At 65.9% G+C, this 24,144-nt stretch overlaps 6 protein-coding genes across 6 annotated transcripts; 3 read left to right on the forward strand and 3 right to left on the reverse strand.

Annotated features, from left to right (window-relative positions):
- Positions 1 to 788: 788 nt before the first annotated feature.
- Positions 789 to 4,130, forward strand: EMIHUDRAFT_228934 (hypothetical protein; the record flags this gene model as incomplete). Its single annotated transcript, XM_005786443.1, has 4 exons — positions 789 to 1,931; positions 2,001 to 2,063; positions 2,226 to 2,659; positions 2,789 to 4,130. 4 exons carry the CDS (start codon positions 789 to 791, stop codon positions 4,128 to 4,130), a joined length of 2,982 nt encoding a protein of 993 aa, XP_005786500.1.
- A 365-nt stretch (positions 4,131 to 4,495) lies between these two features.
- On the reverse strand, positions 4,496 to 5,211 carry EMIHUDRAFT_111438 (hypothetical protein; the record flags this gene model as incomplete). Its single annotated transcript, XM_005786444.1, has 2 exons — positions 4,496 to 4,588; positions 4,678 to 5,211. 2 exons carry the CDS (start codon positions 5,209 to 5,211, stop codon positions 4,496 to 4,498), a joined length of 627 nt encoding a protein of 208 aa, XP_005786501.1.
- Positions 5,212 to 5,796: 585 nt separating this feature from the next.
- On the forward strand, positions 5,797 to 8,172 carry EMIHUDRAFT_455633 (hypothetical protein). The gene is made up of 3 exons (XM_005786445.1): positions 5,797 to 6,665; positions 6,784 to 6,950; positions 7,267 to 8,172. Exons 1-3 carry the CDS (start codon positions 5,886 to 5,888, stop codon positions 7,901 to 7,903), a joined length of 1,584 nt encoding a protein of 527 aa, XP_005786502.1. The 5' UTR covers positions 5,797 to 5,885; the 3' UTR covers positions 7,904 to 8,172.
- A 608-nt stretch (positions 8,173 to 8,780) lies between these two features.
- Positions 8,781 to 12,291, reverse strand: EMIHUDRAFT_455634 (hypothetical protein; the record flags this gene model as incomplete). The annotated part of the gene is made up of 9 exons (XM_005786446.1): positions 8,781 to 9,089; positions 9,300 to 9,494; positions 9,660 to 10,114; positions 10,209 to 10,343; positions 10,761 to 10,841; positions 10,929 to 11,013; positions 11,182 to 11,240; positions 11,315 to 11,638; positions 11,785 to 12,291. The coding sequence occupies 9 exons, from the start codon at positions 12,289 to 12,291 to the stop codon at positions 9,014 to 9,016; spliced, it is 1,917 nt and encodes a 638-aa protein (XP_005786503.1). The 3' UTR covers positions 8,781 to 9,013.
- Positions 12,292 to 12,371: 80 nt separating this feature from the next.
- On the reverse strand, positions 12,372 to 13,968 carry EMIHUDRAFT_441371 (hypothetical protein). The gene is made up of 2 exons (XM_005786447.1): positions 12,918 to 13,968; positions 12,372 to 12,853 (listed from the first exon to the last, which is right to left on the reverse strand). The coding sequence occupies exons 1-2, from the start codon at positions 13,944 to 13,946 to the stop codon at positions 12,719 to 12,721; spliced, it is 1,164 nt and encodes a 387-aa protein (XP_005786504.1). The 5' UTR covers positions 13,947 to 13,968; the 3' UTR covers positions 12,372 to 12,718.
- A 3,206-nt stretch (positions 13,969 to 17,174) lies between these two features.
- EMIHUDRAFT_441372 (hypothetical protein) lies at positions 17,175 to 20,062 on the forward strand. Its single transcript, XM_005786448.1, has 11 exons — positions 17,175 to 17,822; positions 17,893 to 18,002; positions 18,119 to 18,190; positions 18,262 to 18,334; positions 18,377 to 18,492; positions 18,571 to 18,695; positions 18,852 to 18,885; positions 18,955 to 19,140; positions 19,209 to 19,418; positions 19,493 to 19,638; positions 19,710 to 20,062. Exons 1-11 carry the CDS (start codon positions 17,210 to 17,212, stop codon positions 19,834 to 19,836), a joined length of 1,812 nt encoding a protein of 603 aa, XP_005786505.1. The 5' UTR covers positions 17,175 to 17,209; the 3' UTR covers positions 19,837 to 20,062.
- The last annotated feature ends 4,082 nt before the right edge of the window (positions 20,063 to 24,144 follow it).

The raw sequence follows: 24,144 nt of genomic DNA on the forward strand, positions 1-24,144 counted from the left end.
CCCTTGGAGGGAGGCGGCGTGGCCTGCCTGCACAGGACCACGTTGAACCGCGCACGCAGCCCTTCGTCGGCCCAGAGTGTTCTCCCCGTCCACCCAAACGTTCCGCTACGCTTCGAGCGCTGAGTCTCGACTGTCGCCGCCTGGATCTCGTGCCCGAGGTCCAACTCTGTGCGCTGCAAGTCAACAGAGTCGAGGTCGAAACTTGTCTCCCACTGAGGACGCATGCACGGTAAATCAGCTGGTGTGTGTGCAGACGGGAACGTATAGCTGGCGGGAGTGTGGCGCCTGGCAAAAGTACACACGAAAGGTGGCCCGCAGTCCGCCTGCCACCCACAGCTCCTTACCATCCCACCCGAACGAGCCACTCGCTTTACTGTGCTGCGTGAGCACCTCGGCGAAGGCAATTGTGCCGCCAAATCGCAGCGACGCGTGGGCGTGGTTGACGCTGGCAAGTTGACAATCAGAGTAGCCGTCGCGCGAGGGCTTCTCGCCCGTTAACATGGACTGCACGGCGTTGAGCATCCCAACCTGAGGGGGAGGAAGAATTTCAAGTCGCTCTTACGTACATTCCCGGAGGAGGACAGCTGACAGGGTTTGCGATGAGGAGTGACCCGAAGGGTTTCTCGGGGTTAGTGCACCACTAACCGCCTCTGCAAGAGCACTGCGCCTCAGCGGGCTCATACTAATTTACACCAGGAGGAAGAAACCCGCGCGGAAATAGGATTCCTTGTCAGAGGACTCAGTGAATTTTTGTGCAACGCTTGTGGTAACCGACGCGCGCGCGCCGCATGGCTTCCGTGCCTTTCTGGGCTGAGACTCTGGGGGCGGATGTCCTGGTTGGCAGCGATTTCTCGAGCGGTGATGCAGCGGCGCGAGCGGCCTGCCGTTTGGCCGGCGCTTGTGGCCACACGGTTCTTGGCGGCCGTGCGTTGGTGTGTGGCAACGCCACCGGCTCCTGCGAGGGGCTAGTTGATGTGGGAGCGAGCATAGGCAGGGGACTAGCACAGCCCCTGGCAGCGAATCCAAGTCCAAGAGCCATCATCTTCACCGGCGATCAGGACTCGACCTCCACCCCTTTTGGTGCCATCTTGAGAGGCATCGCGAGCGGAGCTGGCTGCGGTTCTGGTGCCCGGGCGACGGAAATCGCCAGGGTGGCCAGGGATGGCGCCAGCGCGGCTTTGAACTGTCGGGCGCTGCTCCAAACGCTGACGTGCAGAACATTTCCAGCCGATTCGGACAAACTGCCTCCTTCGGGAACCACACAGCTCTGGACGGTGACTGAGACGGTAGGCGGGCCTCCGCAGGTCTCGGTGCGGCTACCGGCGTTGCGGCGCTCGACGCCGGTGTCGAATGCGCTGGTGGTGGCGCTCTACGCACCACTGCCAGAAGACACATACGAGAGAAAGCGCCAGCGCGCGACGGCGGAGGGACGGAGAAAGCTGCTTGGCCGCAAGTGCAGCTGCGCGGGCATGAGCAGCACCGAGGTTGAGGGCGTCCTTGCTCTCATCAACGCATCAGCGCGCATCGCTAGCGTGCGTTGGTACGTCCTCCCCGGCCACTCCGCCACGCCCGCCGACGACGAGTCAAAACGTGCTATCGCTGCTGCGGCGACGCTGCTGGGGGTTCGGGTGCCGCTTTTGCGCGATGCGTTGGCTTCGGACCTGGGCGACGCTCGGGCTTTGGCTTCGGACCTGGGCGATGGTCTCCTCTTGCTGATGCTCCACTGGGTGGTTGGCCATACCAACCGGTACCTTCGGAGCATATCCACCTCTCAAGTCTCACCAAAAGCTGCTGCGCCTGTGGAGCCGCCGGCTAGCGCATCCCGCCAAGAGGCAGAGGCCGAAAAGCGGCGCACCCGGCGTGCCCTATTCAAGGCGGCGCGCCGATCGCAGTCAGATGCCGCAGAGACAGCTTCCGTGACCAGCGAATCGGTGAGCAGCAGCTCCGGCTGCAGTCGAGACGTGCGGCTCCTCCTGCCGGCGACCCCAGGTCTGCCAGAGGGCGATGCGAGAGGCGCAGACGGCTTGCTCCATGCCCTCCTCGAGGAGGTCCACGCTATCGAGGTGGCTGCGGGCCGAGACAGCAAAGAGGCCAAGCAAGCGGCTCGCCGCCTCTCGGCCTCTCCCTCCGCGCCGCATGCAGAAGAGGATGCACACCACGCGGCGAGGGCACTGTCTTCGCTCCTCCCCGTCCTACTCTCTTCTTCGTCGACGTTTGTGCGGCAGGCCTGCGAATCGTTCAACTCCTGCTCATCCAGAATTTCCTGCTCAGCCGATGGGCACCAGTCCGTGTTGGCGGCCGCCGGCCTGGCGTGTGGCTCTCCGTTCTTGACGGTCCACTGCCTCAACGCAACTGCCACGGGCGAGATGGAGCGATTTGAGTCAAGAAGCGTCGATGAGATGCTTGCCTGGCGTGCAGAGTCACTGCTCTCGAGCCGGCCGTACGAGGCGTCTCTCGCATGGTGGGTTGGCCGTTACGGTGGGGTGATGCGTGGCGAGGAGTTCCCCTCCCCGCAGGCCGCCGTGGCGCACCATCTCTTGCAGTCAGTGGAAGCTGGCGCTGATCAAGGTGAGGGGATGCGTTCAGTCAACGATTCAGCCCTGGCGCTGTCTGTCGCTGATCTGCGCGCCGCTGAGGCACGGCTGGAGCAGCTCAAAAGGTGCTGCTTGTCGGTGCAAACCGCCGCGCGAGCTCGCGCTGGACGTCGAACGGCGGCTCGGTGCCGCGCGCAAAAAGCTGCTTGCACCCGCCTCCAGGCCGTGCATCGCCGGCGCGCCGCCGTTTCGAGGGCTGCAGGTGTGGCTCTTCAGCGTGCGGCGTATGAAGCCGCGCAGCAGGCACGTGCGGAGGCGGAGTCGCGGCTGGCGCAGAAAAGGGCGTCCGCTACCATGGCTCCAGTGGTGCAGGCGCGGGTCCGTGGCATCGCCGCACGCACGTGGCGCCGCCGTGAGACTGCGGCGGCCCTACTCCGGACCCGCCTCCGCGCGCTTCTGGCTCGCATCCGCTTCGTTCGTCTGGGCAGAGCAGTCCGCCTCATACAGGCGGCAAGCCGGTGCGCTGCTGCTCGCTGGGAGCTCGTACGAGCCGCCCGTCTCACCTATGAGCGGCGCCGGGAAGTCAACGAGCGCCAGCTCGCTGCGCTCGAGTCGCAGCTGCGCTGCTGCACATCCGAGGAGCAGGAGAGGGCGATCCACAAGAAACTCACAATGCGAGCCTACGAGCTGCGCCAGGTGCAAGTGCTGCTGCTCGGGGACACTGCTTCAAAGGTGCGCAAGGTGGGGGCGCCGCCACGGGCCGCTGCGGAGCCAGTGGCGGGTGCTGCCGCGGCGCTCGCTCTGGAAGAGACCCTCGCGGCGCTCGGGGACAAGCGCAAGGTGCGGGGCCTCGACGAGAGGACCCTCTCTCTTGCGCTCGAGGCGCTGAACCAGGCGCTGGCGGACCCAAGCTGCTCCGAGGCGGGCCGATTTGCGCTGCGCAAGAAGCAGCTCGCTGTGGCTGCCGTCCTCAAGCCCGCCGTCCAAGAGAGGGAGGCGCGTGAGCGCGCCAAGGCTGGTAGGGCGTCGCGCCGCCGCTCAGCAGTCTGCCTGCAGTCCACTGCAACCTCTCCGGCAACTTCTCCAAGGCGTTTGCTGACGCCGCAGCGAGCGGTGGCGCTCGCGCCAGCGGTCAGCCAAGGAGAAGCTGGCGGCAATGCTGCCGTCACGTCGCGCTACTATTCGCCCAAGGTTGCCAGCCGCGCTCGCAACTACATCGAGACGGGCGAGTGGAAGTTCACGTCAGAGCGGCGACGACTCGGTCCGATGAGTTCCGAGCGTCAGGCAACTGCACCTCTGCTCCGGCCCGGCCTCTACATCACGGAGTCTATAGTTGCTCGCCCGCGGCCGGTGGCGAACTCGTGCGAGGAGACGCGGTTCCTAGCGCCACCTCACGTGATCGTTGGCTCGCTGAGCGACCACTCCTCTCCGCGTCTCGGCGTGACGGCGCTGGTGGCCTCGCCCAGCCCCCATCGGCGCGTTCGGCAAGCAGCCCTGAGCTCAGGGAAGAGCCCCTGGACGCGGTCGCCGCTGCCACCAGCTGCCCGCTCGCTGCCCGCTCGCACGCCCGTCTTCGTGGCAGCACTGGGCAAGTAGAGGCCCTGACACGGCTAGTAAGTCCCCGACACGACACCCTGGACAGTCATCGGCCCGTGTGAGGTGCCCGTTGTCATTTATGTGGAAGGTGCAGTTCGAACACACCGCACGCGACGCGCGTGTCTTTTCATCCAAATCAGCGAGTCGACAGGAGGCGCACGTACGGCTTTATATTGCGTGTTCGTATCGAGCATGGTGTTCGAGACAGGGAGTTGGGCGCGCTTTCGCCATTACAGCCGGAAAAGACGGCTAGTGCAGTAGAGAGATTCGTTTATTTACTGTAGCCGCGCTAGGCGATTCCCCAGTCATCTGACCAAGGCGTGTGGGCCGAGGTAAGAAGCGCTGGGCTCAAGCGACGTCCGACTTCATTGCTTGTGCGGGCAGACGCAGCAGGCTTTGACGATGATGAGCAAGAGGAGCCAGGTGCAGAACGTAGCGAGCGCTACGGAAGCAATCACCTAGCCGAGGCAACGGGTTCCATGAGATACAGCCAGGTACGCGGAACCTGAGTTGCAGCGTGTGCGGGGGGCGCTATAAGAGGTTCCACCTCGCCGTATCCGCCCTGAAAGCCGAGGTCCCACAGCAACTCGGAGGAGAGGAAGACGAGCCAGGTCCAAAAGGTGGCGAAGCCCATCATGATGATCAGGCCGAACGGGCGGATGTTGCCCGCGGCGATACACCTCCCAAAGACGCCGCAATGGTGGTCAAAACCATAGACGCAACGGTTGCAGATCGAGCAATGGTGCACTTTCGTACCGGCTGGCCGCCATACCAAGCAGCGGCCGCAGAAGACGTGCTCGCCCACCTTGACGTTCCCCTGTATTTTGTTGACGCCCTTGCTCTCGCTGAGCGCTTCGATGATCGACTTGGGCTGCGGAAAGCAGCGTTCCGGCGATCTCTTCACGACACCAGGGTCGGACCACATGATAACGACCAGGCAGGCAAATGCGACGGAACAGCCCGTGTAGATGAGCACCGCGTATATCCACGTGCGTTCGTCGCCCGATAGGGTGACGGGCGCGCAAAACAGGACGATTAAGCCCGAGACGAGCACTTTGCCTCTCCGCGCCTCCTTCCGCATGTGGTCAAGGTGCTGCTTGGGGAGTGGAGGGAGCGCACGCACGTCCGCCCAGGTCGCCTTGCTCGCCTCGAGGTCTCGGCTGCTCGTCTCGACGACTGTCTTTCTCCCACCACAATGCTCGCAGTGGTCACAGTCCCGTGGCTGCGGCGGCGCTCTGGCGTGGCCGCCGCTGTTGGGTGTAGACTTCTCCTTGGACTCGCCCGCCCTTCCGAAAAACCAGGCCATGTCGTCATCGTCCACTTGGTTGGTGTCCATGCCGGCTCGGCTCGGGCGCACACAAAACACTCGCAGGGGATCGCGGTTGCTGGGGCTGGTTCGGACCAAGTTTGCCACGCGGTAAACTACAATTGTAGAAGATGCACAAAAGACAAGGGAATAAGAATACCAGGGATGCAAATGAGGGATGGGAAACGGCACGCCGCCGCCACACATCTGAAGGAAAGGAGTGTGCTACGCGCTTTCTGTAGTCTACGCGAGTAGACACGCAACGTCTGTCTCTTTTCTCCCAGCTAAAAGTACGGGCGGTAAGGCGCCTTGCCGGCGTCGCACCTGCAGCCACGACACCCACGGTTTGGAGCGAGCTTTCACCTCCGAGCCGCCGGAGGAGCCGCGCCGGCTATCGCCCCGTCGCCGCGGACGCCGCTTCGAGCCCTCCGCGCGACGCGAGTAAAGGGATGGCGCTCCTGCCACACCTTGCATGCGTCGCTGCAGCGAGCGGTGCTCTGGCTGCGTACCGCTTCTTGCTCATCTGGATGGGCTCCATATCCGAGTACACGGACTACACAGCCGCGCAGCTGGGTGTCGCTGTGGCCTACGGGCTCGCCATCGCCGCGTGGTTCGGCGTGGAGGTTGGGATGTTCCTCTCTCCACGCCTCGGCTACGGTGGCGTGCCGAGTAGTGAGGACGCGGGGCTCAAAGGGATAAAGGTGGCGAGCGAATCGGGCGGCGAGGACGCGTCCGTGCTCACGACGGAGGACGAGTCGAGCAGGGACTCGATCTCTCCACCCGAGCCGGTCGTATTTGGCATCAGATCCTCGGGCCTGGCCGCCCTGCGTGCCGCCGCCGAGTTTTCCGCAATCATGGGGTACGTCTACCTGTGCGACCGGACGACGCTGTTCGCCAAGGGGCCAAAGACGGTGTCGCCGACGATGTTCTGGGGCCTCTGCGCGGCCGTGCTCACCGTCGGACTCTGCACCCTCCGCCTCGCCGGCAAGAAGGGCGAGGTCGTGACGGCGCCGCTGCAGCGCGACCAGACAGAGGAGTGGAAGGGTTGGATGCAGCTGCAGTTCATCTTTTACCACTACTTTGCGGAGGGGGAGATCTACAACGCGATCCGCCTCTACATCGCCGCCTACGTCTGGATGACCGGCTTCGGCAACTTCTCCTATTACTACATCCGGAAGGACTTCACGCTGCCGCGCTTTATGCAGATGATGTGGAGGCTCAACTTCTTCGTGCGTACCAGCCCCGACCCGCGCGCTCGCCCGCCCCGCCCGCCTGCGCCCGCAGCCCTGTCTGTGCAGCCCGGCCGGCGCCGGCGCCGGCGGTCGAGGAGCCCTCGGCTGCGCGCAGGTTGCCTTCGTGTGTGTCACGATGAACAACGAGTACATGCTGTACTACATCGCTGCGATGCACACCTTCTTCACGTGGGGCGTCTTCTTCACGTGCTGGATCGGGTACCAGTACAACGACAACAACGCCGTCTGCCTCCTCAAGATCGCAGCCGCGACGGGAGTCACGTGCGCCCTCCGCCTCCCGCTTCCCACCCGCTTCCCACCCGCTTCCCACCCGCTTCCCACCCGCTTCCCACCCGCTTCCCTCTCCCGATCACTCCTCCCCTGCCCCCCGGCCCATCCCCCGCCCCCCTCGGCCCATCCCCCGCCCCTCTCGGCGCCGCCCGCGCAGGGTCCTGCTCTACGACGTGCCCGGCGTCTTCCACGCCGTCTTCAAGCCCACCGCCGGCCTGCTCGGCTTCCACGACCCTCTGCACCCAGAGCTCACCGGCGCACGCCGTCCAGGAGCTGCCTCGGAGCCAGCTCTACCCCTGCCGCGTAGGCACCCCGAGTTCACCGACTCGCTGCACGAGTGGTTCTTCCGCTCCGGCCTCGACCACTTCGTCTGGATCTTCGGCATGCTCTGCGCCTACTCCTTCCCGTGGTACGACCGCCAGCTGCAGGCGATCGAGGACATGCCTTCGGGCAAGCGGGCCCTCGCCAAGGCGGCGGTCATCGGTGGCGCCCTCGCCGTCGGCGGCTGGTACGTGCACACCTACTTCCTCCGCCCGAAGCGCGAGTACAACAAGGTGCACCCGTACACGTCATGGATCCCGATCGCCGTCTTCCTCGTGCTGCGCAACGCGACCGCGAGCCTGCGCGCCCGGTACATGCACCTCTTCACCTGGTGCGGCAAGGTGACGCTCGAGACGTACATCCTGCAGTTCCACATCTGGATGAAGTCGACCGGCATCAACGGCTCGCCTAAGTTCCTCATGGTCTGGCTGCCCTCCTTTTGGCTCAACATGGCCGTCGTCTCGGCCGTCTACTTCGTGCTCTCGTACCGCGTCTTCAAGATCACCGTCGTGCTGCGCGACGTCGCCGTCCCGAAGGACAACCGCGGCATCTTCGTCAACAGCGTCATCATGGCGGTTGCGACGGCCGCCTTCTACGCGGTGGGCGTGGCGCTAAAGGGCTAGCCCAACAACTCGCAGGGCGGGCCGAGCGGCGCCACAGGCTGCCCTCGCACGTGTGCTGGCGAGCGCGATGTCGAACGCCTCGCGAAGCGGAGAGTTGAGCCACCACGCGCCCCCCAGACGGCACTCGTCACACGTCAGAGAGGCAGGATAGAGGGTGTGTGGAGGGCGGTCAAGTGACGGAAAAGCGGGGACGCGACCCACCTCGCCACAGACGCGGTCCCGCGCCTCTCGCCGCTAAGTCTAACTCTAAGACCACAGTGGCAGTGGCACGCACCGCGCAGCGGCGCGTGCCACTGTTTTTGTCCGGAGTGAATACTCCAACGCGCTCGTCGGTGACGGTGTCCCCGCCGCGCCCCGGATAGCGGATTTCGCCGCGCTCGGCGAACCTCGACCCAGGCCCAGCGCCTTCGGTGGCATGCACCTCTTTGCGACTGTGAAGCCTGGAGGCTGGAGGGAGCAGCTCCTCTGCTGCTCACACGCTCTGCACAGTTGGCACAGCCTACTGTGCGCTGCCACAGCTGTGACGGCGATGGGCTCGCCCTCACTGGCCCTCAGTCACTTGTGCTGCCGCTTGTGTGAGCGACAGCCGACACTGCTCGGTGACTGCGGGCACACTGTGAGACCACGGGTGTGAGGTAAAACCACGCTACCAACGCTTGGTCACATCAGCCCTGAGGTCAGATCCTTCTACGCTGTTGATGACACGACTTGTCTACTGGCTGGAGCCTGGAGCCGAGCAGGACAGCAGGAGGGCCCGGCGGGCGGGCGCATAACCCCCCTGGTCAACTCTTCTCAGAGTCTGCAGTCTCTCACGCGTCTCAGCCTCTCACCCAGCCTCGCCACACCCCGTACGGCAAGCCTTTGGGGGAGAGAGGAGGTGAGTTTGTCGTGCCGTCGTCGAAACCAAAATCATCAACAAAATCATTCACGTCATGCACATGCCCCTCTCTCTCTTCTCTCTCTCTCTCTCTCTCTCGCTCCACCAGCCTCGCCCTTCACGCCGCACGTGGGTCGTCACGTGCGCGCGAGCAGGGGCGTCCAGATCGTCACCAGGCGAACGCCTCACGCTCGGATGTTCTGGACGTCGGCACGGCCGCACGCCCCCACGCCTCAGCTCGAGTCCTCCTCATCCTCCTTGATCGAGGAGCGGGACGAGCGCGGGACGAGCCGCGCCAAGTTGTTTTCGCTCATTCGGCGCGGCGGCTCGCCGACGGTGCAAAAGCCAGTGCTCTCGCCGCCGCCGGCCGGCCCGGGCGCGGCGGCGGCTCGCCGCCCGCCCGCCGCCGCCTCGCGCTCGCCGCCTCCCGCCGCCGCGCCGTCCTGCGCCGCCCCGCCGCTCACCGCGACTCGCCGCACCGCGCGCCGCACCGCCTCGTCGAGCAGCCGGCCGTAGTACTCGTAGAAGGTCTCCTCGGCGGCGGAGCCGTCGAAGGCGATGTGCCCGTCCAGGAGACTCGACGCGCCGCCGCACGCTCCCGCGGCTGCGGGGCCGGTGCCACCGGTCGCGCCGCACGATGCGGACGGCGAGGAGGCGGTGGCGGAGCCGATGGCGCGCTCCGACGAGACGCGGTGGAGTAGCGTCGGCAGCGAGCTACGGCGCGTGGGCGGCAACCCCTCGTCCATCGCCGCCGTCGAGTCCCGCGCGCCGGCGAGGCCGCGGCCCGCCTCCTCGGGCGAGTCGGCGCCCCACGCCTGCTGCCGCGGCTCGGCACCCCCCGCGCGGCTGCCGGCTGCCAAACCCATGGACGGCGAGCACGCCGCCGGCAGCGCGCCTCCGCGCGGCGACGCCGGGGCCGATCCGCGCGCGTCGAGCGAGGAGAGGTCCTCCGCAGACAGCGAGCGGTCGGGCCTCGCGCCGAAGCCGACCGCCTGCCGCTGCTTTGGCTGCTTGAGGTCGGGGGAGTAGATCGCGCCGTCGGCGTGCGAGCGCAGCCGCGGGTTGGAGAGGGCATACGCCTGTTCGTAGCTCGCGTGTCTCACACGCCTCTCCTCTGGCAGCCGCGGCTTGGAGAGCGCGTGCGCCGTCAGCCGCTCGGCCTGCGCAATCAGCCGCTCGAGCTCGGACGGCGCGTCGTCGTCCGGCCGGCAGAGGAGGAGGGCGGCGTCGAGGAGGGAGAGGCCGGCGGCGACGGTCGCCTGCACGAGGAGCGTGGCGCAGCACGAGGCGCGGATCGCCGCGGGCGGCACGCCGTACTCTGCGAGCAGCTTCGCCTGACGCGCGCAACAATCGAGGGTGGCGCCCGGAGGGAGAGGGGGAGAGCGGGAGCGCTGCGCTCGCCTCCGAAGGTGGGTCGAGCCGCGCAACGTACGCGCGCGTCTCTGCGTCGGGCGGGACGCTCATCTGCGGCCACGAGAGCCAGCACCAGTCGAACCACGAGATGGCGGCGGACGAGGGCAGGCAGCCGCCGTGGTCGATCGGCACCAGCTCGCACTCCCGAGCCTGCCCGGACGGCCCGGACGGCCCGGATGGCGCGGACGGCGCCGCGGCGGCTGGCGCGGACGGCGGCACGTCGGCGGGCGGCGCCGCCGGCCGGAAGCGAGTCGTCTCGAAGAGTGACTCGGCGGCGGCGCCGAAGGAGTCGCGCCGCTCGTGCGACGGCGGCGGGAGCGCGAGTGGGGGCGGGCCGCCGCACGCCCCGCCCGCGCAGCTGCCTTGCGGCGGCGTCGCGCACAAGTCGATTGGCGACGACTGCGCCTCGAGCATGGGAATCGACGCGGCGGACAGCGGCGCGTCGGCGGCGGCGCACTCCGTCTCGCCCGGCGCCAGCGCCGGCACGCCGCACGAGCGGCGCGACTCGCTCGACGAGGAGGAGCAGGAGGCGAGCGAGGGGGTGCGGTGCGCCGCCGCGTCCCGCACCAGCATGTCCCGCACCAGGATGTTCGAGTCGTTCCGGTCCGTGTTGAGGAGGCGCATGTCGAGCAGCGCGATCTTGTGCACCTACGGCCCGCGCCCCGCTCCATCCACAGGCCGAAGCAGGCAAATTGGGGAGCGCGGGCCCTCTCCATATATCTCTCTCGGTGTCGCCTCTCGCGTCGGGAAGGTAGCTGCGCCGCGGTTGGCCGCAACGTCGTCATGCGGAACCCAGAGCTGCAGCGACCCGACCTTGGCCCTGCGCGAAGGGGGGGGTGATGGCTCGGCGGCGGTGCACGCGCGCCGCGGGAAGGGTGGCGCGCTGGCGCTGCGGCCGAGGCGAGAGCAGGGCAGTGGAGGGTGGGAGGGTGAGGGGGAGGGGCTGGGAGGTTTGGAAGAGGGGGGGGAGGGTTGGGGGGTAGCGCACCCGTAGCGCGACAGAGCCACGTGCGAATGGACGTAGAAGGCCGGATGGACAGCCTCGGCCTGCGGCGGTCGAGTGCAGGGGTGAGCAGCAGCGCCGGGCGCGGAGCAGGCGCGGGCGCGGAGACGGCGCGCTCCTGCAGCGTGAGCGGCACAGAGGCGAAGTGGCCGTGGTCGAGGCGGTGCGCGAGCACTTCGCGCACATGGGCCTCCCCCGACGCGATGGAGCCGTGGATGCCCGGCTGCCCCAGCTTGCCGGGCAGCCCGCGCGGGTTGTTTGGAGCGAAGGCCTCCTCGTCGCGCGGCTTGAAGGCGGCGAGCGGCGCGCGAGAGGCGTCGCGCAGGACGTAGGTGCCGCCCGTGCCGTCCCACGCGAGCTGCGGCGCGAAGCCCATCGCGAGCCCCTGCTGGCACTTGGAGAGCAACTTCGTCAGCGGCACCGGCATCTCCGCATCCTCGGCCTATCAAGAGGCCGCTGCCAAAGGTGAGGCGAGGGAACTCTGCGGCGACGGCCCCGGCCGCCTCGGCTCGCCTGGCCGCCCCACGCCTGGAGGTAGCAGCCGGTGGCAAAGTCGCTCGGGTTCTGCGCGCGCATCGTCAGGCTCACCACGCGCGAGCGCGACGATGACGACGAACTCGAGTTGCGCGAGGAGGAGGGCAGCAGGTCAATCATCCGCGCCAAATTGGGCAGCTCTCTCGGGCCGTGGAAGAGGCGGATGAAGCCGACGGGGACGCCGCACGCATCGCGCAGGCGCTGCTTCACGTCGATCGCCGAGCACCACGCCCGCACCCGCAGCCGGTGAGCGCCCGGCTGGACGAGCAGGCGGATGTGAGACGTCGCCTTGTGCCGCGCTGAGCGGGAGTAGGCATTGTCGGCCGAGCGCTCCTCCACACGTCGCGCGCCGCGGGCCTGCATCCGGGCGGGCGCCCGCGCCTTGGTCCAACCAAAGCCGGAGCGAGGCGCCACAGAGCTGTGCTGGAAGGTGTGCGCCGCTAGTCCAAAATCTAGACGCCTCCTGCGTGGTGTGTGGATCGTCGTGAAGTGCAGCGACGAGCCTCCGCCGACTAAGTTTGCGTCCTTGGCCTTCACCGAGGTTTTGCCGGCGGAGCTCATCAGGGAGGCCAAAAGAAAGAAAAGTGGGGGCTGTGTGTGAGTGAACCTGTGAGTGAGCTGTCTGTCTTATTCAGAGTACAGAGAGATTTTTGAAAACCAAGAACCAACAAGAAATCACGACTACCACAGTGATTTGGGCTCGGCAGCTTGTTAGCCCTCAGCCGAAGCTGGGGCCGGTCCCGTAGCCGAGAGAGCCCGCGCCGATGAGTTCGACGCGGTCGGGGGGCCTGTTTCAGTGTGTGTGACTGTCTGTAGTCTGTCTGCGTGAGAGAGAGAGAGAGTGAGTTGAGTGAGTGACCGTGAGTGAGGATCCCCTCCAGGCGCCGCCGCGCGCCACGATACCCAAGACGCAAGAGCCGACCGATGTTTGACACTGTTGGCATGCTTTTACAAGTCATGTGCGTGCGCTTAGGCAGGAATATGTCAGTCAGGCATTCTTTGGCGGCTCCGCAAGCCCGTCGTCCGGCGCGGGGAGCAGGTCCAGGAGCTCTGCGAGGTCGGCCTCGAGCGCGACGCAGTAGTGGGCGAGCGGGAGGTCGTTCTCGTCGTCACCAAAGGGCACCTAGTGTAGTAGCAAGCCGCTCATCGAAAAGCGCGCGCTTAACCGACGCCAGGCTACAAAGCACCTCGAGCTGGACGGCCACGTCCTCGATGCCGAGCAGGATCAGCGAGGTGAGCAGGCAGACGGGCACCTCCACCAGGCCGAGCTCCGCCACGATGAAGGGGAGCAGGACGAGGAAGGCGAGCAGGGCGGAGCGGAGGATCGCGACGTAGCCCGGCGGGGTGGGCGTGCTGGTCAGCCGCTCGCAGCCCGACAGCGTGCCGAACAGCTCCTCGTCGCGAGCCCCGACGAGCAGCTCCGACGCGAGAAGAGCCGACGCCGAGCCGGCAGGCCCGGCTCCGCCGCCGCCGCAGCCGCGGAGCAGGCGCGAGGCGGAGCCGCGGAGCCGGCAGAGCACGCGCAGCGGCACGTTGCGCCCTGCCGCCCGTGCCGCCTCGAGCTCGTCGACGGCGCGCGCGCCGAGGAGCCGCTCGAGGGCGTCGCGGAGCTGCTGCACCGCGGGCGTCGCCTCCGCCGGGTCGTCGTCGTGCAGCCGGCCTCGCAGGTAGTAGGCGAAGGCGACGCACCAGCCGGCCACCTCGCGCGCGCGCTCCTGCGTCGCCCTCGCCTCCTCGCCTCCGCATCCGTCCGACTGGGCGGCGAGCGTGGCGGAGACGGCCGTGCTGACGATCGAGCGCGAGCTCTCGACGAGCTTGCCCCAGAGTGTGCGGCCCTCGAGCCAGCGCGTGTAGCTGATGTTGAGCCGGAACGCCAGCAGCAGCGCGAGGGGTGTGCCGACGCCGAGCGAGATGTCCGCAGCGACGTCGAGGGTTGCGTATCCGTACTCCGCTCCGAGAAAGGTGACGAGGAGGGAGAGGACCGTCACGCAGGCCAGTGGCTGGTACAGGAAGGGGCGGGAGAGGCGGATCAAACTCAGCCCCGGGAGCCAATGCCGAGCCGTGGCGTGCCCACTCCACTTGTCGAGAGACCCCGCAGCACACCGTCGCTGCTGGAGCGGTATATCTTCCGACTCCCCTGCCCCGCGGAGGAGTGGAGCCGCGCCCCTGATTTCCGTCGACGTCGGCGATGTGGGGCCTTCGTTCAAGGCGCGCATGTGCCTAGTGCGAAGGGCCCAGCGACCCCAACTCCAGAAGCCTGATCGCGAAAACCTCGGGAAAACGCGGCGCTGTTCACACAAAAACACAAGCTACACAGTCGAGAAAGGGATAGACCGCCACGACAGTGCGCTGTTCACGTAAACGCACAACCCCGGGCCCGAAATCGCACAGAGTCACGCAACACGGGGTCCCAGGGAAGGCGAGCAAAAACCTTATCGCGCGCGCTAGACGCCGACTGTTCACAAACAAAAACAACTCTCTCTCATATTGCTAAAAATCTCTCTCTCTCTCTCTGTTCACAGGTGTAACGTGCCTATATGGGCTTCCAGTATCGGACCTTCAAGACATGCGCTTTTGGCCGGTAGCCTTTTCGGACAACAGGCCTTGTTATTGAGAAGAAAAATACGCCATGTGCGCTGGTCCTGTTTTTCCCACTGGTATTGACAAGAAAATACGTGCTATGGCGCTGCGCGCTGGTCGATGACAAAGGCACAGCCTAGTGTCGTGTGAGATGGATTGCGGCCATCTGAAATTCTTTTCCTGTGTTAGTGCCAGTGCGCGCCAGTCTCCAGTGCCCAGTGTAAAGAAAGAAAACAGACAACCCAAACGAGGGATGGGGGAGGGACAGGGTCCACACCTGCACGAGCAGGATTTTGGAAGGACGAGCAGGGGCGCAGGTGGGGCTCTGGTGGGGCTCTCCTGCTCCTGACAAGGGACACGACAGGCTCGCAGCGCGGTGCACGGTGTGGACTCCCAACTCCACTGGCGGTCTCATCTCTCTGGGAGGATGCGATGAGGTGAATGAAGTCAAGCTCTGGACGCCCTCCTCAAGACCTCCTCGGCGGGCGTTGGTAACGCCTCGAGCGGCGGCACGCCCGCCTCCGTTGGCCACTCCTACGCCTTCGGCAACACCGAAGAGAAGGCCCGCCGCCTAAACATGGGCTGCAAGGCGCGCGGGCAGCCCGGCCAACCCTTCGACCACAAGACCGGCCACGGCTACGTCAAGGCGCATCGCGGTTTCTACCACGACGCGATCTTTGTCAAGCGCAACAACTTCAACCTGCTGCTCCACGAGACGTTCGGCGGCGGCTTCTCGCCCACCGCCGTTCTCAAGCTGCGCCGCCTCGCGCGCAAAGTCGCGCGCGGCAGCGTTGACCGCACAGCCTACTCGCCCAAGTACTCGCTCTCTTTTATGTCCCACCATGCAGAGCGCATCTCTCTCTCTGTTGTGCGAGGCGTGAACCGCGCCATTCGCTCTCACCTGGCAACCCTGTCTGCACGTCTCGCGCGCGCGTGAACAGGGCCGGCACGCCGCCACCACACAGGGCTTTTAGAGCGCGTGAACAGGGCGTCTCCTTGCACAGCGTCCAGGAGGCCGCCCCGTCGGTGGACTCGTAGACGCCGCTGTGCGTGCCGGCAAACACGTGACTTCCCGTGGGGGCATCGGGGTGGAGCCAGACGCCGAGGATGCGCGTGTCCCACAGCCCCTTGCTGTTGCGCGTCCAGTGCTTGCCTCCGTCGACGCTCTTGATGATGCCGCTCGACACACCGTTGTTCTGTCCGCCCGCGTAGATGAGGTCTGGGTTTTTAGCCGGCGATGCCGCGCACGCGAGCGTGCCCGCCTCGCCCTTGCCGTTTTGGTCATCAAAGATGTTCCAAGGACCGATGCGTGCCCAATCGGCTCCGGCGGCGAAGGCGCCGACCGGGAGGAGGACAATCTTAAGCATTGCCGGAAGAGACCCAGGGAGGAGCAGCGTGAGCAAGACCGAGCACTGACTTCTGACTGTCGTTGCGTCCCTTCCCTTGTGCGTCTCGGGCCGTGGTTGTGTTTTTGAGAGCGCGGTGAACAGGGCCCCGGGGTGCGCGGTCGCACTTCGGGGGATTTCTTCTTTTTCTCGGGAAGGGAGGTCGGTTGTCTCTGACCCGCGCAGGTTGTCTCTGTTGGGCCTCCCCCGCAACGAGCGTGCGATGCTGCATCACTGCGCCACGAGGCGCAGCAACCTCGACCCGGGTGTTGCTCGAGTCCGCAACGCCCACGGGGCGAATGCGATTGCCTGGCCCTATCGCCAAGCGGCTCTGCTCCTCCTCTTGTCTGGCAGCAATCGCACGCTGCGGCACAATCCGCGTTGGCGCCGAGGAGGCGGCAAGCCTCAACGCGCCTACCCGTGGCATACCGCCGGATCGGGCCAAGACTAAGGCTGCAGGCGTCGGCCCCGGCTGCTGCGAGGGCCCTCCCGTTGAGGTGTCCATCTTATTTATGTGCAGTGGGGCTAACACTGTAGCGCGTCGGCAGGATGCCCAAAACCGTCGTAAACCCCCCAAAATTGAAGTCGACCGCCCAAAGCTGTCCCCCCCCCGCAAACTTTAAACCTCCATAAACATCATTTTGCAGGGGCTCCAGGCCCCAAATGACGTGTGAGTGTTAGAGTTGTTGTGCTCATCTCAGTCTAGCGACCTGCCTCCAGCTTCTCACTGGCAGTCTCTCGCTACCACAGGCACACTGACAGGGGTGGCAGGGGCGGCGGCAGGAGTCTCCCACATACATCATACTTATGCGGGCCTCGCTAGAGGTGCGTCCTGAGAGAGATTTTTAGCAATACCAAACAACTCTAACACTCACACGTAATTTGGGGCCTGGAGCCCTGTTCACGCGCGCGCGAGACGTGCAGACAGGGTTGCCAGGTGAGAGCGAATGGCGCGGTTCACGCCTCGCACAACAGAGAGAGAGATGCGCTCTGCATGGTGGGACATAAAAGAGAGCGAGTACTTGGGCGAGTAGGCCGTGCGGTCAACGCTGCCGCGCGCGACTTTGCGCGCGAGGCGGCGCAGCTTGAGAACGGCGGTGGGCGAGAAGCCGCCGCCGAACGTCTCGTGGAGCAGCAGGTTGAAGTTGTTGCGCTTGACAAAGATCGCGTCGTGGTAGAAACCGCGATGCGCCTTGACGTAGCCGTGGCCGGTCTTGTGGTCGAAGGGTTGGCCGGGCTGCCCGCGCGCCTTGCAGCCCATGTTTAGCGTCCTGTGTGTGTCCTCATCCTTGAGGTCTTGAGGGGGGAGCGGAAGGGGCTGTGTGTCTGTGCATGCATGCATGCATGTGTGTGTGTGCGCGCGCGCGCGTGTGTGTGTGTGTGTGTGTCACCTCCACCCAAAAGCGGAGGTACATCATGAGGAGGTGCAGCCGGCTGCTCGCCGAAGATTCTTTTCCTCGCCGCAGTGGCTGGACAGCCGCCGCACAGCCCGGTGCGAACGCTCCTGTCGCTCCATGCTCAAGCTCCAGCCCGCTTCGCTCGCTGTCGGCGTCGTATTCGGCCTCATCGCCTCGCTCGTCCTCCGGCCGGAGGGCAGCGTGCCCAGTCGTGAGTGCCAGTCGGTGCGTGAGCGGGAAGCGCGGCTGAAGCGCCTCGAGATCGAGGTCACGGCGCTGCGCGATAAGCGAGCCGCGCCGTGCGAGCCGTGCGCTCCGGCGGCCGCCGGTGCGCTCTCCGTCACCGTTGGAGCTGCACGAGCGCCGCCGCCGCCGCTGTCAGCGGGCGCGACGCATCACCGTTGGTACTGGACTGATCTCGTCCTCAATTCGCTGCGGCCGTTCGCGAAGCTCAACGGCGGCATCACGCGGTCGGGCCTGCGGCTGGCGGAGCAGAAGTGCAAGATCTCCACCTGGTGCCACCGCGCGCAGGTCATCGGAGGCCGCCTGTACATCACAGACATCCGCGCCATCTTCTTTGACCGAAACTACGCGATGGCGCGGGTGATGCCGCTGCTGCTGACGCTCAAGGCGTGGCCGAACCTCCCTGACCTCGACGCCGTCTTCTCGGGCACCGACTACCCAATCATGGAGATCCCGCGCGACGCCGCGCACATGATGCGCATGTATGGCGCGAGGCTACCCGCCCTGCCCGCCCTTTCGCCGAACCTTCTCGGAACCGTCTCGGAGCCTTCCTGCAGGCGCGAGGCAAGCGATCCCTCCCGTCTTTTCGCCCACTGCAAACAGCCTCACGCACGACCTGCCGTGGCCGGACTTCTCCTTCTTCCCGCCACGCAGCCGGTGCGGCAAGGCGCGCGCTCGCCGCCCGCCGCCGCCCCGCGCTACGCCGCCCGCCGCCGCCCCGCTCGCCCGCCGGCTGTTGCGTGCCGCCCGCGGAGGGCTGTGAGCGTCACCGTGCTGAGTCAGGCGTGCACCCACCCGCTCAAGACGCCTCGCTGGCAAGAGTCGCACCCGAACCTGGCGGCCATGGGCAAGGAGGTGGGCGGGGGGGCGCGAGAGGGCGGCCCCGGCTTGCACCGCCATCCCGCAGCACCTCGTTCCGGCGGTAGGTGGGGTGGGACGCGAAGATCGACCGCGCTGTCTTCACGGGCCACGCCCAAGCCCTCGGCCAGCGGGTGGGCTGTGAACGGCGCCTCTTGACGGAAACGCCGCGCTTGCGAGTAGGCAACATGAAGACCTCGCCCAACCGGCGAGCGATCTACCACTACGCGGAGCAGTTCCCGGAGCTGCTCATGGTGAACGAGGTCTACATCAAGACGACGCCGCCCTCGTGCTTCGAGGTGCGCGGCGCCGGCCGCGGGGCAGCCTTCTTCTTCTCCCCCTTCTCACGCCCCCTGCCCTCGCCCCGCCGTCGCAAGGTCGGCGAGCCGAACGTGACGCGCGGCGGCGTGCTGCAAAACAAGTGCGGCTTCTCATTCAAGGAGATGTGCCGCTACCGCTACCTGCTCAACGTCGGATCGAACGGGTACGCAAACAAGCTCAAGTGCGCTGCTGCTGCTCACGGCTCCTCTCCTACCTGCTCCCCTGCTGCCCCCCCCCTCACCGCTGCTCCCCTCACCGCTGCTCCCCTCACCGCTGCTCCCACCAACGCAGCCGAGAGCAGCAGCGCGCGGCAGGCGGCGGGTGACTCTCGCCCTAGGTACCTGTTTCTCTGCGGCTCGGTCGTCATTTGGGTGCGCCGGCGGCGACCGCTGCGGCGTGCGCCCTTCGCCGCGTCGGCGCACCGCTCCTCTGCGCCGCAGGTGCGGACGGACTCGCTCAACTACGAGTTCTTCGAGAAGCAGTTCCTGCCGGGCGTGCACTACGCGGCTGCCGACACGGTGGACGACGTGCCGGACGTAATCCGCGAGCTGCAGCGCGACCCCGAGTATGCCCGCTCGCTCGCGCAGCGGGGGTTCGAGCGGATGCTGCAGATGGACACGGCGGAGGTGACGCGCTACTGCTCAAGGGGAGCCTTCCAGGACGTGTCCATGACACGTCCGCGACGTGTCCCGAGGTGACGCACTACTGCTACGAGATGCTCAAGGGGTACGCAGCACTGCAGCGCTTCACGCCGAAGCGCGACCCGCGGTCGATCGAGATCAACTGCGAGGACGACCTGATCCGGCACTACGACCGCGGCCGCGGAGACACGTACGCCGGCGTGCTGCAGGAGAGGTACCTGACGCAGGACAACTCGACCTGCCTCCGCCCGCCGTCGGCCGGGGCGGGCGAACCCCCCTCCCCCCTCCGGCTGCTGCGAGCCTTGCGGGAGTCACGCCGGGCGCCGCGTTGCTCTAGGCGCCGCTCGGTCCGCCGGGGTGGGGTGGCGCCTTCAACGGCACCAAGCCGCCATGCCTCGCATCGCACGACCTCGCGGCCAAAGAGGAGGTGGGGGTCTGCGACAAGGGCACGCCGCAGCACGCGCGCTCCGGGCGGTATGACGGGCGAGGGAGAGCCTCGCGGCGGGCGGCACCGCTCCACACACGCCCTAACTTTGCTGCCGCGGAGACTGTAGGCCAGATTGGGACGTGCCGGAGGCCTACAAGGGCGGCGCGCTCCCCGACTGGACCGACCGAGACCCGGCTGACTCTGGCAAGGGCGCGCGAGTAAACCCCTACAACCCTAACGTCCAGTGCTCCTGACGCAGACGGCCCACGTGCCGTGGTTTTTTGCGGGCCGTGTGCGTTCGCTAGACGCTAGTCGCGTGTGTGCCCGCGATGCGATGTCCAGTTTTTTGTTGTCAGTGTACATGGTTCTGACCAGCGTCGTGCGTCGCCCAGACGTGGGTGTGCGCGGGTGTGCGGGTCGATCAGCCGAGGATGGATCACAACCGGTTCTGCGCGTTTCTTTTCGATCGTCACATCCTTACCGGGGGGCGGCGCGCGGCGCGGGCGGGGGGAGACACGCGCGGACCTCGAATCAAGCAAAATCACGGGGCGGGACGACAGCTCCCGAGCCGTCGACGCACATACGTATCTCGCACGCTCTCGGCATGACGCAGAGATTTCACTTAGATCTCGAGAGAGCTCGATGACTTTGTGTCATTGAGTGTGTGTGTGTGTGTGTGTGTGTGTGTGTGTGTGTGTGTGTGTGCGCGTGCGGCGTGCGCGTGCATGCGTGCGTGCGTGTGTAGTGCGTGCGGGTGTTCGTGCGGCGTGCGGGTGCGCACATCGTCGCGCTGCTTTTTCGTAGGCGGAGAGAGCACACAGCTCAACGTCAACATAATTACGTAGGTCGCGGTAGGTCGTCATGGGGGCTCATGGCTCACACCGATTCCGCGCAGTCGTTTCTGCCCCACACCCGGCCACACGCCGTCGCTCCACATCCCCATTGAAACTGCCACTCCACCACTCCCCTCCGGCCCTCCTTAGAATCCGATTCGCTTGGAACCTAACCCTTGCAGAACTCACGAGCGGGAGCTGTCTTGGCTCCTCCTTGGCTTCCTCATGGGCCAGAGGCCAGTGGGACGCCTAGGGTCGGTGCTGTGGTCGGTGCAGTAGTCGGTGCTAGTGTAGGACAGCACACCACCCCGGGGTACCCAAAGCCCGCAGCGTCACAGGAGGCTTGGCAGTACATGCTCTGACTCCACCACTCGTCCTTGTTGCAATACGTTTCGATTCCCCACCCCCAGTTGGCGCACGTGAGGCCATTCTTCTCCATGTACGACGAGGCCTCGTCGGTGCACGTCGTGGTGCATGTCGCGGGGACGCAGCTGTCGCCCTCGTACCCGAAGCCAGCTGCATAGCAGGACTGCTGGCAATACTTCGTGACGTTCCATTCGGCATTCTTGTTGCACTCCTTCTTGATGCCATAGGACCAACCGGCGCACGTCAGCGGCGGGTCTTGCTTCTCCATCCAGGAGGTCGGGGTGTCGGTGCACGCTGCCGGTGGCGGCAACGGCGGCGGGGCCGGCTCCTTCCCTAGGCAGTTGTCCCCCGGGTAGCCGAAGCCCGCCTCCCAGCAGGAAAGTTGGCAAAAATTCGCGGCGATCCAGTTGTCATTCTTGTTGCACTCCTTGTTGATTCCATAGGACCATCCGGCGCAAGTCAGCGGCGGGTCTTGCTTCTCCATCCAGCTGGTCGGCTCGTCACTGCAGATGGGAGGGGGTGGCGCCGCGGGCGGTGACGGCGAGCAGTCGGTGCCGCTGTAGCCGTAGCCCGCATCCCAGCAGCTAAACTCGCAGGTGTTTGCGCTTATCCAGACGTCGTTTTTGTTGCAGTACTGCTTCATTCCCCAGGACCAAGTGGTGCACGTGAGCGGTGGGTCTTGCTTATCCATCCAAGAGGATGCTATGTTGGTGCATGCATTGTACGGGGGGGAGAACGGCGGCACGGGTGGCACGGCCGGCGGCGGGGGGCTCGCGCACACATCGGTCTGGTACCCGTATCCTGCGATCCAACAGCTGGTCTGACAAATGTTGCCCGATTCCCAGACCGGACTCTTGTTGCAGTACTTTGCGAGGCCCCACGACCAGCTGTCGCACGTCAAGGGTGGATCTTGCTCAGTCATCCACGTGGAGGGTTCGTCGGTGCAAGCCGGCGGCGGAGCGGCCGGCGGTGGCGGCTTGGGCACCGCGCCAGGAGAGAAGGGGGGTAGCGGCGGCGGCAAGGGCGGCAGGGACGGTGGCGGTGGTATGGGTGGCGGCGGGGAGGGCGGCGGGGGTGCGGGTGCGGGGGAAGGCGGGGGCACCGACGGTGGCAGTGAGGGCGGTTCGGGCGGCGGCAATGGCGGTGGTGCCGGCGGAGTGATGATCTTCACTACGCTTTCGATTGCACTCTGATCGATCTCGAGCTCGTCGGCGAGGTTTGCCGTGAAGGCGGCCTCTACAGCTGTTTTGTCGACCGTACTTCCGTCCCCCTCCGACTCGACCTGCAGCTCGCTTTCAACCTCCGAGGATTCCGTACTGCTCGTCACGTCAGAGGCGTCCACCGTCTCGCCGCTAGTTTCTGTGATGGCCGCAGCAATCGACGCAGGGCTGGTGTCTATCTGATAGATCCGTTCTGCTGAGTCCGGAGGGTATGTCTCCACGACGTCAAACAATCCGCCACCGCTCTGGAGGCGACGACGGCCTATGGCGGGGGGCGAGGCGGGGGGGGAGGCTTTGTAGACAGTGCACGTTGTCACACACATGGACTGGATCGCCGCCTCCAGCTGGGCGTCAGTGAGGCCCGAAACCAGGATCTCGATCGTCTGTTTCTGAACGATTGCGGTCACCGTCACTTCACAGCTGTCCGTACCGGCGCACGCAGCCGTAGTCAGCGCCTCGGTGAAGTCTACGACAGGGGTGCCTTCGATCGCAGCGTACTCAACCTTGACGTCCGTGATCTCAATAAAGACGAGCGGCGGAAACGGCGGCGGAGGAGTCGGTGGTGGAGGTAGTGGTGGAGGTGCCTTGGGGCCTTCAGTCGGGGCGGCAGTCGGCGAGGCCGTCGGCGATGAGGTGGGTGAGGCGGTGGGCGAGGCGGTGGGTGACGACGTCGGTGCGGCCGTTGGCGAAACGGTTGGTGTGGGGGTGGCGCTCGGCGGCGGAGATGGCGGTGGCGGCGAGGGCGGCGGCGGCGAGGGTGGCGGCGGCAAAGGTGTCGATGAACCGAGCGACCGCTTGATGTGCGGGCGTATCCCTTCGGGGAGGGCAGAGCGATCGAGGGTGTAGACGCGCATGGCTAGCTCAGAGCCCAACTCAGAAAAGGCGACCAGCTCTTGGTCGACATCGACTGTCAGCCGGTACTCCCCGCCGCAGATGCCCTTTTCGGTGGCAACAGCGGAGCAGCGAGAGTTGAGCTCGCAAGCCCGCAGCGCCAGCACGCGATCGGCATAGTGCCCATGCTCACAAGACAGGTACAGTGCATGTGGGGCCAGGTAATACCCGTCCCACACGCTCCATGCGCTACCTGCGTCTGGCAACCAGTGCGGCCGCTGCGAGTTGGCCGCAGCGACGAGCAGCGTGCCGCCCAGCGCTAGCGACGCGCTGCGCATTCCAGCGCAGTGAGGACGACTGTCCACGGGGGCCCGCCGCGGGCCGCCGCAAGACGCTGGTCCGAAATCCCGTGACAACAATTCCTTGCGGAGTATTAGGATGAGGCGATTTCCTCCGAAAGTTGTGAAAGCGCCAGCACAGCGGCCGAAAGAGAAGAATTTTACGAAAAGCTCCCTCACACGACACTGGGCACGGGACTGGCGCGCACTGGCACTAACACGCACCATGCACAATGCCGCTCTCCCCGCACGCTAGCTCGTTCACCGTCTGCCACGCCACGGCGGTGTGGAGGACGACAGACAAGCGCTGCATCTGCAGCCCGTGCCAGTTCTTGGTGGTCCATGTGACCTCGTCCAGGTGCTGAGCGTGCGAAAGTTTGTAAAGAGAAGAAAAGAACGTCGCGAGAACGACTAAACCTGATGACTTCACACGTGGCATAACTGGGCACCGTTTCGCTTGGGCCGCGGCCGTCGCCGCATCGCCTGGCGCGGTTTGTACCAAGTGTGGCCTCGGCCCGCATTCCGAATTGACAGCAATGGCTACGAGCGTAGTGCAGGTGGCGGGCAAGGACTTCGACCTCAGTGAGGTCCTTGGCCTCAATGCGCACGGGCTACATGCGATGCTGCGTGCCTGCGCTGAGGGGCTGTGCGCGGCACAGGCCAGCACGAAAGAGCTACGCGCTGAGCTGGCCGCGGTGCGAAAGGCGGCCGACGAGCGCACTGCGAACCTCGAAGCCGCTCTCTCTGATACTAAGGTGGCCGGAAGCTCGCTCGCAGACCTTCAGAGCGCCCAGGCCGAGGCGGCGAGCGCGGCCGAGACAATGCGGCAGCAGATTGGGGCACTGGGAGCCTCAGTTGAGCAGCGTCTCGCCTATGGGGGGCAGGTACTAGAGGCCAAGTTGCAGAGTATCGTTTGTGACCTGAGCGAGCTGAGAGCTACACTCTCGCAGAAGCTCAGCCGCGATGCTCTTGAC

The sequence above is a fragment of the Emiliania huxleyi genome (genome assembly GCF_000372725.1).
Source record: "Emiliania huxleyi CCMP1516 chromosome Unknown EMIHUscaffold_151, whole genome shotgun sequence".
Classification (NCBI taxonomy): Eukaryota; Haptophyta; order Isochrysidales; family Noelaerhabdaceae; genus Emiliania; species Emiliania huxleyi.

Bases quoted from the DNA above. Each gene is read 5' to 3' on its own strand.
- EMIHUDRAFT_455633 (XM_005786445.1), top strand. From the start codon at position 5,886: ATGGCGCTCCTGCCACACCTTGCATGCGTCGCTGCAGCGAGCGGTGCT. The intron at 6,666-6,783 runs GTGCGTACCAGC...GGCTGCGCGCAG, and splicing joins TGTGGAGGCTCAACTTCTTC to GTTGCCTTCGTGTGTGTCAC. The intron at 6,951-7,266 runs GTGCGCCCTCCG...CCTGCCGCGTAG, and splicing joins GCAGCCGCGACGGGAGTCAC to GCACCCCGAGTTCACCGACT.
- EMIHUDRAFT_441371 (XM_005786447.1), bottom strand. From the start codon at position 13,946: ATGCGCGCCTTGAACGAAGGCCCCACATCGCCGACGTCGACGGAAATC. The intron at 12,854-12,917 runs GTGCTTTGTAGC...CTACTACACTAG, and splicing joins ACGTGGCCGTCCAGCTCGAG to GTGCCCTTTGGTGACGACGA.
- EMIHUDRAFT_441372 (XM_005786448.1), top strand. From the start codon at position 17,210: ATGCTCAAGCTCCAGCCCGCTTCGCTCGCTGTCGGCGTCGTATTCGGC. The intron at 18,493-18,570 runs GTGCGCGGCGCC...CGCCGTCGCAAG, and splicing joins CGCCGCCCTCGTGCTTCGAG to GTCGGCGAGCCGAACGTGAC. The intron at 18,886-18,954 runs GTGCGCCGGCGG...TCTGCGCCGCAG, and splicing joins GCGGCTCGGTCGTCATTTGG to GTGCGGACGGACTCGCTCAA.